A 17,108-nucleotide genomic window follows, 5' to 3' on the forward strand; every position below is an offset into this window, starting at 1 on the left:
TTTGTATTACTTTCGTAAGTATTTAAATTAGTAAAACTTGAATTGTCAATTAGAAAAGATTTTAAGTAAGACTAACACGAAATTCAAATAAATAATCTAAGCTTAACTACTCGCGTTGAATTTAAAGTGGATTCAACCAATTTTTGGTTTGGTACAAACCAAACTTAAATTAAACAATACAAATTCTGCAAAGAACTAAATTAACAAAACTTTAATTCTTAATTAAAAGAAATCTCAAATAGGACTAATCTAAAACTGAAATAAGTCATAGGTAACTTATACAAACTATAATATATTCGACACTTCGCGGTAAAATAAATTCGTACAATCAAATTAAATAATACAGATACTGCAGAGAACCAAATTAACGAAACTTAAATGGTCAATTAAAAAATATTTTAAACAGGACTAACACGAAATTAAAATAAATAATCCAAGCTCATACGAATTATAGTATCAGATCACACTTATTAAAATTCATAATTATTTGCGTTGAGTTTAAAATAAATTCGTCCAAACCAAACTCTAATTAAACGATGCAAGTACTACAAATTGGCGAAACTTCGATTAAAAAAGGTCTTGAATAGGATTAATCCAAAATTGAAATAAATAATCCAAACTTGTACGAACTACGATATTAAACAACACCTCTTGGTAAAACCCACAGCTATTAATTTAATATAAATTCATAGAAATCAAGGTTAAATTGAAGAACCGTACCAAGGACAACAGAAAACTGCAAGAAACGGAAAAGAAATATTTAGCCGACTTAAAGGAAGTTCGAAACGCGACTGGTCCCAATCTAAACCCGTCTATTGCCAGTCATGTCTACCTAACCGCGTATCTGAATTTCACGGTGCAATCATAAATAATAGAGTCCGTTCCAAATGTTTCTCTTCCACTGGCCACAAACGTCTGCAGGTGCTCTTTCGCAAAGGGGCGTTACAACGATGACAGCGAAATTATCTGGAACCGAAGGGATGGGGGTGGTACACCACGCATAGTGGGGAACGTTGAACGGGGTAGGGAGCGCGGGAACATCCCTTCTCTCTATTTTCATGTTAACCATGAAGCGAGAGAATGGAGGTTGGAGCCAAACTGACTCAGATACGCGTGCAACCTCGCACAGGAGTCATTCGGTGCTCATCTTCGAGGTATTCAGTCCACTCGAGTGTCCTTCGAGGAAAAGTGTTCTAAGAATTTGATTCGTTACGTGAATGGTATTTGCATGTGAACACACGTGCATCCAAGATATTGGCCTAAGTACCAACAGCGTACACCTCTGGCTAACTTTCGACGCAACGTCGACCCTGACACCGTCGGACATAGATGTGCGAGTACGCGAATTTGACGAAACCGTTCGCTGCACCTAGGATAGGAAGATTTAAAGTGACGTCGAGAAGGATCGAGTGTTCGGATCGTTGCAAACGTTGAGTTACTAAGACCCTATCTACGAGGACAGAGTTGCGTGCAATGGGAAATTTAACGTCCTGCTTGATGAGACAGGAGGATAAGATGAGATATTCGATGCAGGGAGTTAAGATGATCATCGTGTAATATGTTTTGCTTGATTTTATGCAATTTTCTTCTATTATTGGCCAACGGCAGATTCGATTAGAGCTAAATGTCGACGAAAGCGGAAGGACCATCATCTCCACGACAATTTTTTGCGCGGATTTATGGACATCTCGAGGCGAAGAAGGTGGATGGTACCGATAACGATGACGAGGAAAGGTCCAAACCGAAATCAAGTTTCGATTTTTCTTCGAATATTCTTCTGTATAATAGGAACACGTTAGATGCGGACAATTCGTGCAATTCTTCGAACGATGAAGTTACGCAAGTAAGAAATAGCTTTTCTAACGCGTAGAAACTTAGTTTTAACTCTACTCTTTATTTCTTTAATATTGCTTATTCTTATGACATTCTTTATGTAAAAATAGTTGACTTTATTGTTCTTCGATTGTCTTATTTCATTTCATCCCTTGTTTGAACGGTTCCCTTTAAAATTATAAAAACTTGTAGAATTTAAACAAATTTTTGCACATGTTAACATACGTTAAATATAATTTTAGTCTAACGCAAGTGTGATTCATCTTTATGGGTTTTGGCATGAAAAATTCGCGTCGAGTTAGACTCATTGTAGTAAAAGCGATTAAAGACGGCTATTTTTAATTATTCTTAATTTATTATGACTTGAGATATGTATAAGTATTACTGATACATTTAGACTTGATTATTGTCAGTTGTTTATAGTTATTTCATGATGTAAGCCTTTGAGTTAAAAGCAGTTTGCTAAATCTTTAAAATTGGTATTGATAGATCTAGCTCTCTATAAGAGAAAAGTCATTAACCCTTTAGGTTTTCATTTCATTTTGAAGGTCTATACTTGTGTGCTTAATTATTTTTAAGCAACGACGAGTATACTCGACGAAAATAAAGTGCTGCAAAATTGAAAGGAATTACAACAAAATAAAAAATATTGCCAGTTATTTTTGGGGGAAATTTATAGTTTTATTGCTTATAGACTCGTTAATATGATTTAAAAATTAATATTTGGAATTAAAAGTACATTTGTATTAAATGACCGAGTATTATTTTAAAATGCGTTAAAATTACGAATATGTTTTAATTTCGCTTCTATTATTTTATATTTATATTATACTTGAAATAGCAAAAGCAAGAACCATTGAACAAAAAGTTGTCGCCTTCTTATGACGAATATACTCGACATAAACATCACAAGGGTTAAACTCAAGGATTATTGGACTATGTCTTTCCTCAATGTTGTTATTCTTTAACTTTGTGTTGTCATTTTGTTGTCACTTTATTCTTGTCATTTTCAACTATTTTCATTACTTCTAATAACTTCAAAAGATACAAGAATATAAATAATATAATTAAACTTATTTACTATCAAGTATCTATGATTATCTCATAATATAAGACTTTAATTCTAAATCCTCAAACAAGTTATTGATAAATCCAACAAAAAATTCACCAGATACAAGAATCATCTCTTAAACTAACATCATATTCTTCCAATAATTTTAATATAAAAGCAGTGTTAAATTAATTAATATGCTGCAATCGTCTTATTTTATTTTAGACATAACTGTGTATAACAATTTTAACGAATATTATACATATACACAAGGATTAATGATAAAGTATATTTCATTACCATTTAATAATATTCTTAATTATCTCGCGTAAGTTTTTGGACTAAGAATAATATACTGAATCCTTCGAAGTGTTGTTGATAGATCCAATTCTTGTCTTGTTTAAATGGTTTATTAAAGAAATTAAATTGTATCAGAGTATAATATATTATGTTGTGATCATTTAATGATATTTAATAGGACGATCTTTTGTACAGGTAATGGGCATAAAAGAGAAATCCTCGGGGCGAGGCGGAAAACAGAATACCAACGAAACAAATGCCTTAACGAATGAGAAAGAGAAGAATTCGAATTTCTTTAATTTGAGATTGCCATTGCTCCACGAGCTTCAGTCTGGACCGACTAATCACCCTGTATTTTTGTCACAAGTCACGTATCCGTCTGCGCTTCCGCCACATTTGCATAATTTACCATATTTCCCAAGCTCAGAGCACCATTTGCAAGGATTCTCAGCTTTTTGTGAGTATTACTCTGCTCTTCTAATTGATATAATATGTCGAATGGAAATTATCATCGCGATTGGTAGATTTAATTATCGCCGAAATTTATTTGAAATTGTATTACGTGCGTGATTTTAAACTGGTATCGGTGTTATGTGTATCTTGAATAACAATTATGGATATAGATTAATATTAACTGATTGATATTAATAATATTCTGCAATTTATATTATTATGCTGTATTCTATAATTAAATTTAATCGATGAACCGGTTAATTCGGGATTAACGATGTTAACGACATTAATCATTAATGATGGATCAATCAGAAAAGGATTATATCGAACCATTTTTTCAAAATAATTGCTTACTTAATGGCGTTTATGTTTTATAGCTTTTTCTAAAATTTCGTGGTAAGATCTTTGAAAGGTATTTAAGTATCTTTTTATAACAATTATTCGATGGAATTTCAGTATCTAACGTAGTTTGCAACTTTGTTGAAACAGGAAATTGGAATGATATAGAAAAATTAATAGACATAAATAAGATATTAAATAAAATTAGAACCATATAGTAGTTATCTATAGTAGTTCTAATTTTATAAATATGAACTACATGGTAGTAATAAATAAGCAGTGTCAATATGAAACTTATACTGTGAAATTACTTGACTATCTATAATTAGGAACATAATCGTTTTCAATGTAAATGAAAATTTAATACACATACATTATGTTAATTTAACAAATATTGCATGTATACAGGATACTAAAAATTTAATTCACCGAAATAGACTCTAAAATTAATATTCTTTATAAAAAAAATGCAATAATTTCTAGTATACAATATCCAAGCATGAAAAATGCATATTGTTATATTATAAATTGTATACTGAAATATTTTTATTCTTCTTTTGCTTAATTATGACTTCTTCTAAATGAAAAAGGGATGCCTTAAATATCTTTGACAAATATTAGAAATAAACTGTCGTATTTTACATTGAAAATATTTTTTAGATTTTATTATACTCACTAAGCTTTCTTTTATCGTACACTCGATGTTATGTTACAAAGATTGATCTCAAATCAAAAATCTCAAAAGTTATCTCAAATACACCAAAAATTTTTGTAATAACAATTCAGATTGAGACAAGAGATAATAATTTAGTTTAAGATAATAATTTGAATATCTCAGGATTATTTGGGGAATGTTATTATTACTATTACCATTTAAAAAATATATTGCGTTCTTATTTTTGTTTAGAATTTCGGTTTAATCAAATGTCGAAATTCGAAACTTTTTAATTCTCTATTCGAATAATAAATATTTATGGAAAATAACATATTATTCGCTTATTTTAATATGAACAATTTTATTGCGTTTCAATTAGAATTTAATTTTAATATTTTTCGGTTACCCAAATTTATTAAATAGATTTAAGTGGATATATTTTTCATTTTTGTAATTTCTAATTGTTTGTAATTGTAATTTTAATTCATATATCCTAATTTCCATGTTTTCTATATTCTATAAAAAATTTTATTCTGTGTTTACCATTATGTAATATTCTAATTTGTATAAACTTTTAATTTATAAATAGTTAAATGTTTTATTTGGAAGTAAACGATTCTTTACCTTGGTATTTGCGTACTTTTATACCATTATAATTCGCTAAAGTACTTATTTACTTATATTCATTTAAAAAATATATATAATTGAATTATGGTTTAACCTTAAATTAAAAAATAAGCTTCGAAGTTTCAACAATATTTTATATACACGTACCTCAATTATTTGCGGCACTTAACAAATTTTTCCTAAAGCAAACATGTTTTCTAAATTGTTACACATAAAATACGTCACACGTACACGCCTGCATATATGTATATATTTACATATTTACTAATAACAAATCTAAAAGATTTTTCCACCTAAAATTAGCTATTTTTGGATTACATTTTAGGTTTAATGACACTTTGTATTTACAAAAGGACGACTTCAGTATTATTTAACAGACTAGAAATGTCTAATTTCTAGTTTATAATAATAATTAAAATCTGATTAACTAATTAATATCTAATTTCTAAATGTCTATTTAAAAATATAAAATTCTATTTACATTTGTTTAAAAGCATTTCGCGTATTTATATTTATATAAAAATACCTAGAATGTAAATGTAGTATATTATAAAATCATATACAGCACACAAAGAACGATTTGATTGATAACGTAATAATAGTTTTTCCTTTGGTTCCCAAATTTATATCGAGATAAATATAAATAAATAAATCAGTAATATTTGAATAAACAGATTTATTTTTCATTTTATTTTGTCAAAAGAGAATTCAATGATTATTTTCAATTATATCCACCATTTTAAAAGCAGTATTTAACTATTACAACAATTATAGAAATTTTAAAATACCATTATTGCATCATCTGAAACAAAAATATATCCCCTAAAATTGACTATTTGAAAAATACTTTTCTACCGTTCCTATCGAGGATATTTTATTGTATTATACTTAATGTATTTCCTGCAGAATAATGTAATAATAAAGTGATGTGAAGTATAAAAATCAGCATTTGAAGATAAATTATAATTCATGAAGATAAAAACATTTGGTTTCAATTTCAATTCATAAAATTTTGCTTACTATTTATGTCGTTTATAAATTCGTATTCCATTTAATGTTCCTTAAAAGTATAAAACAAATCCGATTTAAGTACTTAATTCGATTTGTATAAAAATTATTTGAATGCCTCGCAATTTTCTTATTCCTTTCTTTTATTATTTATAAAAATTACAACTGTTTAATATTTCTTAAAAACGAAAAACGTTTCTGGCCTTTTTATAAACTGAAGATATCTGAAAACTGAAGCAGTATTATTCCCAAATTTCATTTACAAATTTTTCTATTTGTATACTTATACTAGCACCAAATTCGTATTCAATTATTTAATTTTCCTAAATGTAAAAAGCAAATCGAATTTAAGGATTTGATTCAATTTTTTCTATATAAGCAACATCTACTGATTAACGAAACATTATTTTTGAATTCTAGTTACAAATTTTTCTGGTTATTCATATCATCTATATCATCATCATAAATTCGTATTCAATTGTCTACAATCTCTTAAAAACGGAAAACAAATTGAAAGATACTTAATTTAATTTACTGTATAAACGTCCGAAGATTAGAAAAGTAATATTTTCGTACTCTACTTCTAAGTTATTTTAAAAATTATCTGTGCATACCATTTTCTAAATTATATTCATATATTCACGTATTTAGCAACCCATGAAGATTATTAAGCAAGTCAAATTTAAAAATTCAATTCGACTTTCACAAATTGCATTTAAACGACGAATTACGAAATCTTACTGACCAATACGTACACATACATCATACATGCATACATACATGTCGAATGCTAAAATTCGTTACATATTATCGGAAACTCGGTGAATATTAATCAAAAGTTTTCTCTTTTTCAGTTTTACACATATTACTTAAAATCCTTAAAACTCTGTGATAATTTGCCGCTAATATATATTTTAACATTTTATTCAGTTCCTAAAGCTTTTCATTGATAAGTGTTATTACAGCAAACATGTACAATATAACACAATACAGGTATACGCACACATTTGAATGGATTTATTCCGCTTCGCCACCTCGTACCGATGTTGTGATGAGATTACTGGACGCAGTTGGCCGCATTTCAATGTGAAATATACCTTGCTATATTTCTGCAAACCCAGTGTTACTCGCCTGCCCCTTAAGCCGTTGTCACGGCAAGGCGGTCGGGATTCACTAGCGTGTTAAATGGAAAACAAAAAAAGAAAGAGAAAAAGACAAAAAGTGGAAATACAATAATCCGTGAAAATACCGAAGTACAATAAACTAAGATTTTGAAAGCTTCGTGAATTCCATGTCTCGTATATCGTTCGTAAATTTTCTTGCAATGTAAGGAAGTGTGAATGTACTATAGATATGAGGGATATTTGTAGAATAATTTCTAGGTATTTTATAAGATACGATAGGTAAAGGAAAAGTCGTTTTTGTTTTACATATACGAGGTAATTTTAATATCGATAAGCCTAAATTATCTTGTACTGTAAAGAGATACGCATACACTATAGAATATGGGGAATATTTGTAGAATAACTTCTAGATATTTTATAACATACGATAGGTAAAGCAAAAGTCGTTTTTGTTTTACATATACGAGGTAATTTTAATATCGATAAGCCTAAATTATCTTGTACTGTAAAGAGATACGCATACACTATAGAATATGGGGAATATTTGTAGAATAACTTCTAGATATTTTATAAGATACGATAGGTAAAGGAAAAGTCGTTTTTGTTGTTTACATATGCGATGTAATTTTAATCTAACTTCTAAATTACATTGTACTGTAAAGAAATGTGCATACAGTTTACGTAGATATAGGTAATATTTGTAGAATAATTTCTAGATATTTTTGAAGAGAAAGAATGGTCAAATAAAAGTCAATTTTGTTGTTAATTTATAAGACATAATTTTAATATCAAAGTTCGTAAATTAACTTATAATATAAAGAATAAGCATATACTGTAGATTTAGGAATATTTATAAAATAAGTTCTAAAGATTTTTCGAAAGAAAATGAAGCAAGTAAAAGTCAGTTTCGACGGGTATACATAGATATTCTTTTAATATCAATTTTGATAATTGTGATAATTGTCTCAATTATGATAAATTAAATGCAGAGGATAGGTGAAACATAATTTTGGAACTGTTGAAATTCGAATTGGGAACTTTGTAATATTCGGAAGATTTTGAAGTTATCGAAACTCAATAAATAAAATTAATCAAAATATGACAACAAACAAAAATATCTAATTTAAATTCTTGTTCAAGGATAACATTTGAATTCACAAATTTTGAGTTAAAAAAGAAGTCTAAAGTTATGAATTTCCGAAATTAAAAATTTGTTAAATACAAAGTACTACATACAGCCATCATTTAAAAACTTATGACTCTAAATCCTAGAGGATGTAATAAAATCTGCAATTTTTTGCGAATATTATTTATGATCATTATTTCAGACCATAATATACGGTTTCTCGAATTTACCCAATAAAAATTACTTGTCTGATTGATTTGATCTTTCCTATTTTTATACAGATATTTATAACAATATATGCTCCAATTATATATATGTATAGTATATAAAATTTTATTATACATTAAATTTATTATAAAATTTATTACATATTATATAAAAGAAAAGTTACAGAAATTACAACAAAAAAAAAAAAAAAATGTACAGAGGTGTACCTTTGCTCATTTTTTAGTACGAAACCTCTATTTTTTGACACTGAATTCAATTTTTTTGAAGACGTAAGAAAATGAATATGGCACTCTTCTTCAAAAATTTTTCAGATTCAAACAATTTCGCGGAACCTAATCAATTTTTTTGTGATTCATTTTACAATGAGTTTAAAGGGAAAAACCTCTTCTTTACAACGACTCTCTAAAAGTCGATGTACGATTTTTTTTCCCAAGTTATCACACTTTGAATGAAGAATGTGCCTATTCATCCTACTGCTATAAAATTTTTTATTTTTTTATTCTTTATTAGAATTTTCTTTAATATTTTAATATCTGATTTTTGAGATTCATTCGTTTTTTCCTTTCAAATTGTTTAATAAAAATCTGTGCAAATTACCAATATTTCCAAAATGACTGGAAAAGCTGTCTCTACTTTCAAATTTAATCCTTTGGCACTCGTATAAAATTCAGTGCCTAAAATAAGCTTTAACACAAAATATATTTATCGCCAAAATTAAGTTTTCTAATATTATTATTAATATGTAATTTACTATTAATTTATACTATTTTTTATTACTATTAATTGTAATTTACTATTACAATTATTATTTTCGTATTACGGTTTTTTATAACTTTTATTTTGATAGTTCGATTGAAATGTATATTTTTTTCAACTACTTGTAATTTATAAAAATTTCCAAGTAAAATTGTAAATTATAAATAAAATCTAACTATAGGATTTCGAGACCAACTCAATATGTGAAAACTACGGAGAAAAAATGAATGCCACGAAATATCCACTTTTTTTTTTATTATCAAAACAACATTCACATACTCTGTTTCTCACTTATTAATTATGATTATACATGGACATTTATTACTTTTAAATTAATACAAATGTATTATTAAATTATTACTGTCACTACACCGATCAGAAATAGTAGACAAAAGAAAATTTTGTGGAGGTTTATTTCAATTGATGTATAGTTTCTATTTTTAATCAGTGTATCAAATTTTTAGTACTATTTGATTTAGATATTTCTAGTTATAATCCTCTGTGATTCGGTCATTCTACAATCCCAACTGCAAGTCACTATATAGTTTGAAATTTAATCTTATCTTATCTTAATTATCTTATTTAATCGTATCTTGTTTTATCCTTCACATTAATATGGATTTTTATAAATATCTAAATTATTTGTGTACAATTTTCCAATTACTTCACTCAAAATTCTCCCAACCCATAAGAAAACCATGACCCACGAAATCTTTTGAAATCGAATTAAGAGAATTCAGAAATCTCGAAAAAAGACCATACCAGCCGTGATTATTTTATTTTTATTTTATTCGGATTATTTTCAGTCCGATTCGTAATTGGAAAAGTAACCTTGGGTTTTCAAAATCTTTGCTCCGAATGCAACAAAAAATCATGCACTTCAATATACATTATTAGATTTTATTATTCTAAATTTAAAAAATTTTATTTTAAATTATTATTTTAAAAATTCTCTTGTTTATATTGAACAGTAGCTCGCAAAAGAAGAAAAGAAGGACGACCACGAAGACAAAGAACAACTTTCAGCGGTGAACAAACGTTAAGATTGGAAGTTGAATATCGTAGAGGGGAATATATTTCTAGAGGACGAAGATTTGAACTTGCTACATCCTTACACCTTACAGAAACGCAGATCAAAATTTGGTTTCAAAATCGACGCGCCAAAGACAAAAGAATAGAGAAGGCACAGCTTGATCAATATTATCGGTAATTACGTGTACTATGTATTAAATAATGTATTTAATTAAAAGTCCACTAGAAAATATAAATAACGAATAACATATTGACATATGAGACTTCACAGATATAACAGAATTTCATTTCTTATCTAAATTTAGATATTCCAGTATCTGCAGATATGACATATTTCCCACTGACTCTGCCACTTATTAGATTCGTCTTTAATGGCTAATGAAAAGGCATTTTGATTGTAATCCTTTAATCGGGAATGACGAGTTAAGTTCTCATTGGAAAATGCTTAACTCATCACAAAACTTCAACGACTATGTAAATCAATTTAAATTTTATTGCGCCATTTATTTTTTTATAAATATATATTTCCTAATCTAATGAATTTCCGTAGTTTAAACATCTTTCTGACTTCCAACACTTATCGGATATTGCTATAGTTGTCACGGTTTATTTGTGGTCAACTAGTAACATATAGATAACTGTCGGAAATTGTTATCAAAAAATATGTCAAAATGTTAAATTTATCTTATGTGTGGTACAGAACTGCTTATTGCACAGTATGAGTACTAGTAGTATTTTTTTCATGTAAATTCGCGTTATTTGTATTTCAGTTCATAATAATAATACTGTTCAGTAAAATCCATTTATATTTAATTCATTGAAGAAAAATATTTATTTTTAAATTCTCTATAGTTTAATGTAAAGTGCAAGTTATGACATTTTGCATCTACTACAGGTATGGGAGATTACGTCTTCGTTAGTTCTCCGTAGCACATGCAGAGTGCACTTACGGCAAGCAAATTCCCCGGTTAAGAGGTTAAATTTCACTTCATAAAAATTATCGTAATTAAAAATACAGTAAATATTCAAATTACAATTTTGATTAAAGACATACATATAATGTCGTAAACTTTAATTGCTTTCGCGTTTAATTTTGTTAAGATTATTACTATTGTTACCAATAATGTCTGTTGTAAGTTTTGAATGAAAGTAGTTGACCAAGCATTTTCTAAGTTCTGCGTTTTGTCTTCTGTTATAACATAGTAAACAAGTTATATTAAATATTATGCTTTATTAGATTTTATGTTACATTTTATGAAGTATTTAGATATAATATGGTGGTTATTTGAAATTAATTATACTTATAAAGAGGTACCTGCTGGACAAAAATAGGTAAATAAAATGTATTTTGTTTAGTTTCTTATTTGTGATATATACTAGATATTATTTTAATAGATTTTATTTTTTACATGTATATTTACTCGAAACAACGGTTGAGTAAATTTTTTTTTTATAAGACAAATACTTGTTCTCAATAAATTTACTCATAAATTTAAAAAAATTTTTTTTTAAATTCATACATCAAATAATCGTAAGTATTAATAAACAATTGTGTGATTATCTTATAGGATATTAGTGTTTACACTTATGTGTACAGTGTAGCATGTTGATAAATATAAAACACTTAAATTAGTTATTAACCAGTAGTCTAATAAAATTTTATAACAGATTATAATTTCTCTGTTTTCTGAATGGTAACAGATTTCTATATCCGAAAATTACAAATCATTCATAAATATTTTTCTGTTAAAAATATACAATTTATTCATTGATATTTACTACACAAATATCATTTTATCATTCTGAGTTTTCTGACATATTCATAATCCCTTTACGATATTCCCAATATACTGAAAATATTTATTTATGAAAAATGTATAGAAAACTAACACAAGTTCCGGGAAAAAGTTGCTAAACACGGATTAGATAACGTATTGGCGTAAATAGGCGTAGATAAACACAGCAATAACTATTTAACATAAGATAAAAAAATGCCACCGTAACTTATTTTTTTATTATATCAACATCAAAAATCTCAAAATAAGAATAATCCTACCTGTGCACGGTATAGTACTGAATATTTTTTCATACACTCTTTATCTATTCTGCTTTACTGTCCATCTCTGTTTATCCTAATACTTCTCTTCGTTCTTTCACTGTTTTCATAAACAGAATTTTTCGCAGGAGCTCGAACAATATTACATAAACAACGCACGTCCAGATAGTCATCGTCCATTCCCAAATTATTGATCGTCCTTGTAATAAACTGACATTTATCAATTACACTGTCTCCTTATTCATCCAGGACGAGATTAAAGAAAGAAATTAAAAACGTTAAGGTTAATTGTTTACTTACACATGTTAAAGAAGATGACCAAAACATGTTATTTTTGTTGCTAGAATTTAATGAAAAATTGTTTTATCGTAAATGATAAGATACCTAAGGTCTTTCAACATGATGACATTTTATTTTTGTTACATACATAAATTATGTTACCGAAAACATGGGAAAATTAACTATTATCATTTTTTAAGTTCTTTGAAATGATATTTATGACAAAAATATTGGGATCCAGTTAGTAATAATGAAAATAATTGAAATGATCTATCATCAGTATCATGATACTTTACTTATAAGAATCAGAAGAAAATAATACATAACCTTGTAATTAAGTTACTTGGAGAAAGTTAAAAATTTAGTATTAAAAAACTTATAACATAATTCAGTAAAAAAATCTCTACTTGTTGAAGTTTGGAAAAAACACAATTTTCAAACTAAAGAGATTAATACTTTCTTTATTATATAAGTCTGTTTACAAAAATACATAATCTATAAGAACAACCATTACCGTATAAGAGGATTCATAAAAATTCGTATACACCACCACAAGTACTCCATCTCCAATTGTTCATAGGGAAGATCACAGTCACATAATAATTTCACGTTTGCATTAGGTTCAAAAGCCTAAATGATGTTTATGTTCCTTGAAATGATAATAATTTATGTGAGAACGCCCATACGATCGAATTAGAGCGATACAAGTGGTGTAGAAAATCCTTTGGTATAACTGTGCAAATATCTTCATTCTGTGTTTAATATGATCTTATCAAATGTATGCACTTGTTATAGAATTAGGCGTAATACCGAATAATACTACAATTTTCAATAGCAGAGAGCAGGGAATTATAGGGGAAAGATGATGGGGAAACGAGCCGACCGTACTTCAAAAGAAACCGAGATGATTTCCAGTGATATAAATGCTCGCAATGAATAGCCTTATGTAGGATTATTCCGCGTGTAGCGCACGATATTCACATACCACCCTATTGTGATCAAGCACTAATTGTAAGATACACAGTTATACGAGAGTGGTTTGCTCGCTAGTTAACTCAAAGGCAATGCCAGTGGTATTATGCCACTAATCTATGCTGTTACAACTCATTTTCACACTCTTGTTTTCATTTCCCATATATATGCACGTAACAGACGTCTCAATTAGGGTAGTTACAGGAACAATATCGACATCTATTGTCACAATAGGGACTAATCGGTAGATCATATAGATATACCAACGGAGGGTGATCGGTGGCACTGTCTCTATATCACTAGTTAAAGAATCATTTATTAGATTTTCTTTGTTATTCAATTTTTCAAAGGTTAAGTAATATACAGTTGTTTTTTTAGTGGTATGGTGAGATTGTAGATAGTCGCATAAAATGATAGCACCAATAAAATATGTAAAATATACATTAATTCAGATAGTTACAAACAGAAATAGGTAATATGTATCAACTACAATAAGGAACTTTTTCAGGATCATCTAGTTAATTTAAGGTTTCAATTTATGATTTGACTATATTACTTTCTTCAATTGTACTCTTTCAGGAACCACAGAATATTCACTATTTATTACCTTATTAGAAAATATAAGGTAACAACTATACACATTGAAATTGGCCATTCCAACATTAGACAGTCACCTCTCCATTTCTAAGAAATTGATAAATGATAGTAACAGATAGTAACAGACATTAAAGTGGGTACTATTATATCGATGCCTAAGAGTGATGAGTGCAACTTAATATGTAATTACACAAACTACTTAACTCTAAACTATTCGAAATACGGTATAATACATTTTGTAACATATATAAAATATGCCATTTATTATATTATTATTCTTATTAAAATAATTCATTTTTATTATTATTATAAAAATTTATTTATGATCGAATATTTTAAGAGAAGCAGGAAGAGCGAGTGAGATAAACAATGTATTGTTAACAATTTCTGAAATTACATCTTGTAATTTCTAAATACAAAATATAATAAGTGTATACATATAAATTTAAACTTTAACAATAGTTTTATTTATTTACACTAGAAATCAGTTATATACACATTTTCGATGATTCATTTGTAGTTGAATCATCGTTAATACGAAACAAACAAGTCGAGTGAACAAGTTCAGGAAGTGACGAAGATAACATGTAAAAATTTCTGCACATGATACTGCACATTTTTTATTTTATAATTGTGAAATTATTTTAAATAAATGTCTTACAATAAAAATGGTAATAAATATAAACGTATTTCAATATTTTTTAATTATATAAGTTACGTATAAAATTTCTGTAATTTTTTAGGTGTAAAATACAATAACATAAGTATAAAATACAACAACATAAGCATAAGTCTAATATGTAAAAAAAAACAAAAAAATAATTTAAACTTTTGTTTATTATCGAGAAAATAATGAAAAGATTAAGCATTATTGCATTTGGCCGAAGACATTTTACCAGAAATAGTATTAGTATATACAAAACATTCTCTATTTCATTCATATTTGACATTTGTCACATTCGTCTGACGTATCAAAAGAATAAATATATCTATGAAAAATGATCTACAATTTCCAGAACACTTATTTCCTCAAATAAATGGTATATAACAAATGCAAGTATACGTCAGTTAATTGAACACGACTATATATATATGCATATATATACAGTAAATTCTACCATTTAAAATATATACATGATTTTAATAGAATCAACGTTTAAAAATATTACATATATATAACGATTTTTTTTTACAAAAAATGATGTTTGTATTACATATAATGAAATGACTGTATAACAGTTATTGTTACATAATCTATAATAATAATAATCATATCATAATACTATAAATGTAAATAAGTAATTATTTTTAATATGTTACATGTTACAGGAATTTTGCAATTTCCAGCGGAATGATAAATTTACCAATTTATGGCAGAAACGGATTTTGTGAATTCTGCTTTTATAAAAAGACATTTGGATCTGCTGCCAATCATTCCTGTACTTCGATGAGTCCTATTACTGGAACTTTCTTGAAACAACCACAATGTAACAACGGTGAAAGTGAAATATTAGACAGTGCATCAAATGTATTGTTTTCTGTTTAAAATTTTGAAAACTGATTTTGCAATAATTTTGCTACAAGCTTAGTAACAATGTTAGCAAAAATAAATTCGCATTATGTATTAAGTTTCAAACAGAAGTTGTTGTATTATATTTATATTTGTTTTATTATGAATTCTAGTACAAAGGCTATTTACATTAAATAATTTATACTATATATAAAACCATAGCAGTTGTAAGAATAAATGTATTATTTTATAAAAATTCAGTATTAAAATAGATATATTACGTTATAAATAATTGGAATCCAGTGTAAAAAGGTTAATGATAAACATATAACGATATATGTTTAAAAAAAAAGGATTCTGAAAAATAAAAAATTCTACAACTGTTATAGTCTTTTAAATAACAATTATATGACCTTATTAAGCAATTGAAATATAAGTAAATATATGATAATAAAACGTGTATAATATAAACAATATAACAAATATAAATATATTTACTTATATTTAAGCAATATATTGATTCAAGTAGTCCCTAAATGCGTTGAAATGCACTTTGAAATATTAACTTTTTATATACTGGCTGCATATACTGCTACATATTATTAAATTATAATTCAAAATGTAATTGTAATTTGTAACAATAAACAGTACTAATGTAGACAATATTTACTCTTTATTAAAATATTACATCATCTTCAGCAATCCAAAAAGTCGAATATTTTTCATATATTCTCCAGTAGTAGATGTAACACTTTTGACCAATAGCAAAGTTCGTATATTCCATTTTTGTGATAGTGTGAAAGAAAATAGTTTTATTATATTATGATCAATCAGATTAATATTCCCTCTAAGGACCTTCTTTCCAACTCTGCACTCGTGCTACAACTTGTAATAAAAGTAAAAGATAAATAAAAAATAAAACAAGAAATTTTTTTAATTATTTTACATCAATGTAAATATCATTGAGAATAACATCCACTTTTGTACTAGCATAAGCCTGTTCTATGTATTACACAGGTTCTCTTACCAGTGAACTCAAAAATAATGTTAAGGCGTGACACACGATAACTTCGTATTTGTGTGGGCAATTTATCGATATATCCTTATTTTGACACAGGTCGACGTCTACTGTGAGTCATCAACGGCTACCTCTGCTTAGACT

The 17,108-nt window shown here is 27.3% G+C and overlaps 1 protein-coding gene across 1 annotated transcript; it reads left to right on the forward strand.

The window, feature by feature from the left end:
* Positions 1–1,624: 1,624 nt before the first annotated feature.
* Positions 1,625–15,982, forward strand: LOC108550063 (transcription factor rough). Its single transcript, XM_017903663.1, has 4 exons — positions 1,625–1,843; positions 3,380–3,641; positions 10,472–10,706; positions 15,766–15,982. The coding sequence occupies exons 1-4, from the start codon at positions 1,625–1,627 to the stop codon at positions 15,980–15,982; spliced, it is 933 nt and encodes a 310-aa protein (XP_017759152.1).
* Positions 15,983–17,108: the final 1,126 nt, after the last annotated feature.

Source organism: Eufriesea mexicana, unplaced genomic scaffold (genome assembly GCF_001483705.2).
Source record: "Eufriesea mexicana isolate 0111107269 unplaced genomic scaffold, ASM148370v2 scaffold2467, whole genome shotgun sequence".
In the NCBI taxonomy this organism is placed as follows: Eukaryota; Metazoa; Arthropoda; class Insecta; order Hymenoptera; family Apidae; genus Eufriesea; species Eufriesea mexicana.

Excerpts from the sequence above, each read along its gene's own strand:
- LOC108550063 (XM_017903663.1), top strand. The coding sequence starts at position 1,625 with ATGTCGACGAAAGCGGAAGGACCATCATCTCCACGACAATTTTTTGCG. Across the intron at positions 1,844-3,379 it reads CGAACGATGAAGTTACGCAA|GTAATGGGCATAAAAGAGAA; the intron begins GTAAGAAATAGC and ends TCTTTTGTACAG. Across the intron at positions 3,642-10,471 it reads GCAAGGATTCTCAGCTTTTT|TAGCTCGCAAAAGAAGAAAA; the intron begins GTGAGTATTACT and ends TATATTGAACAG.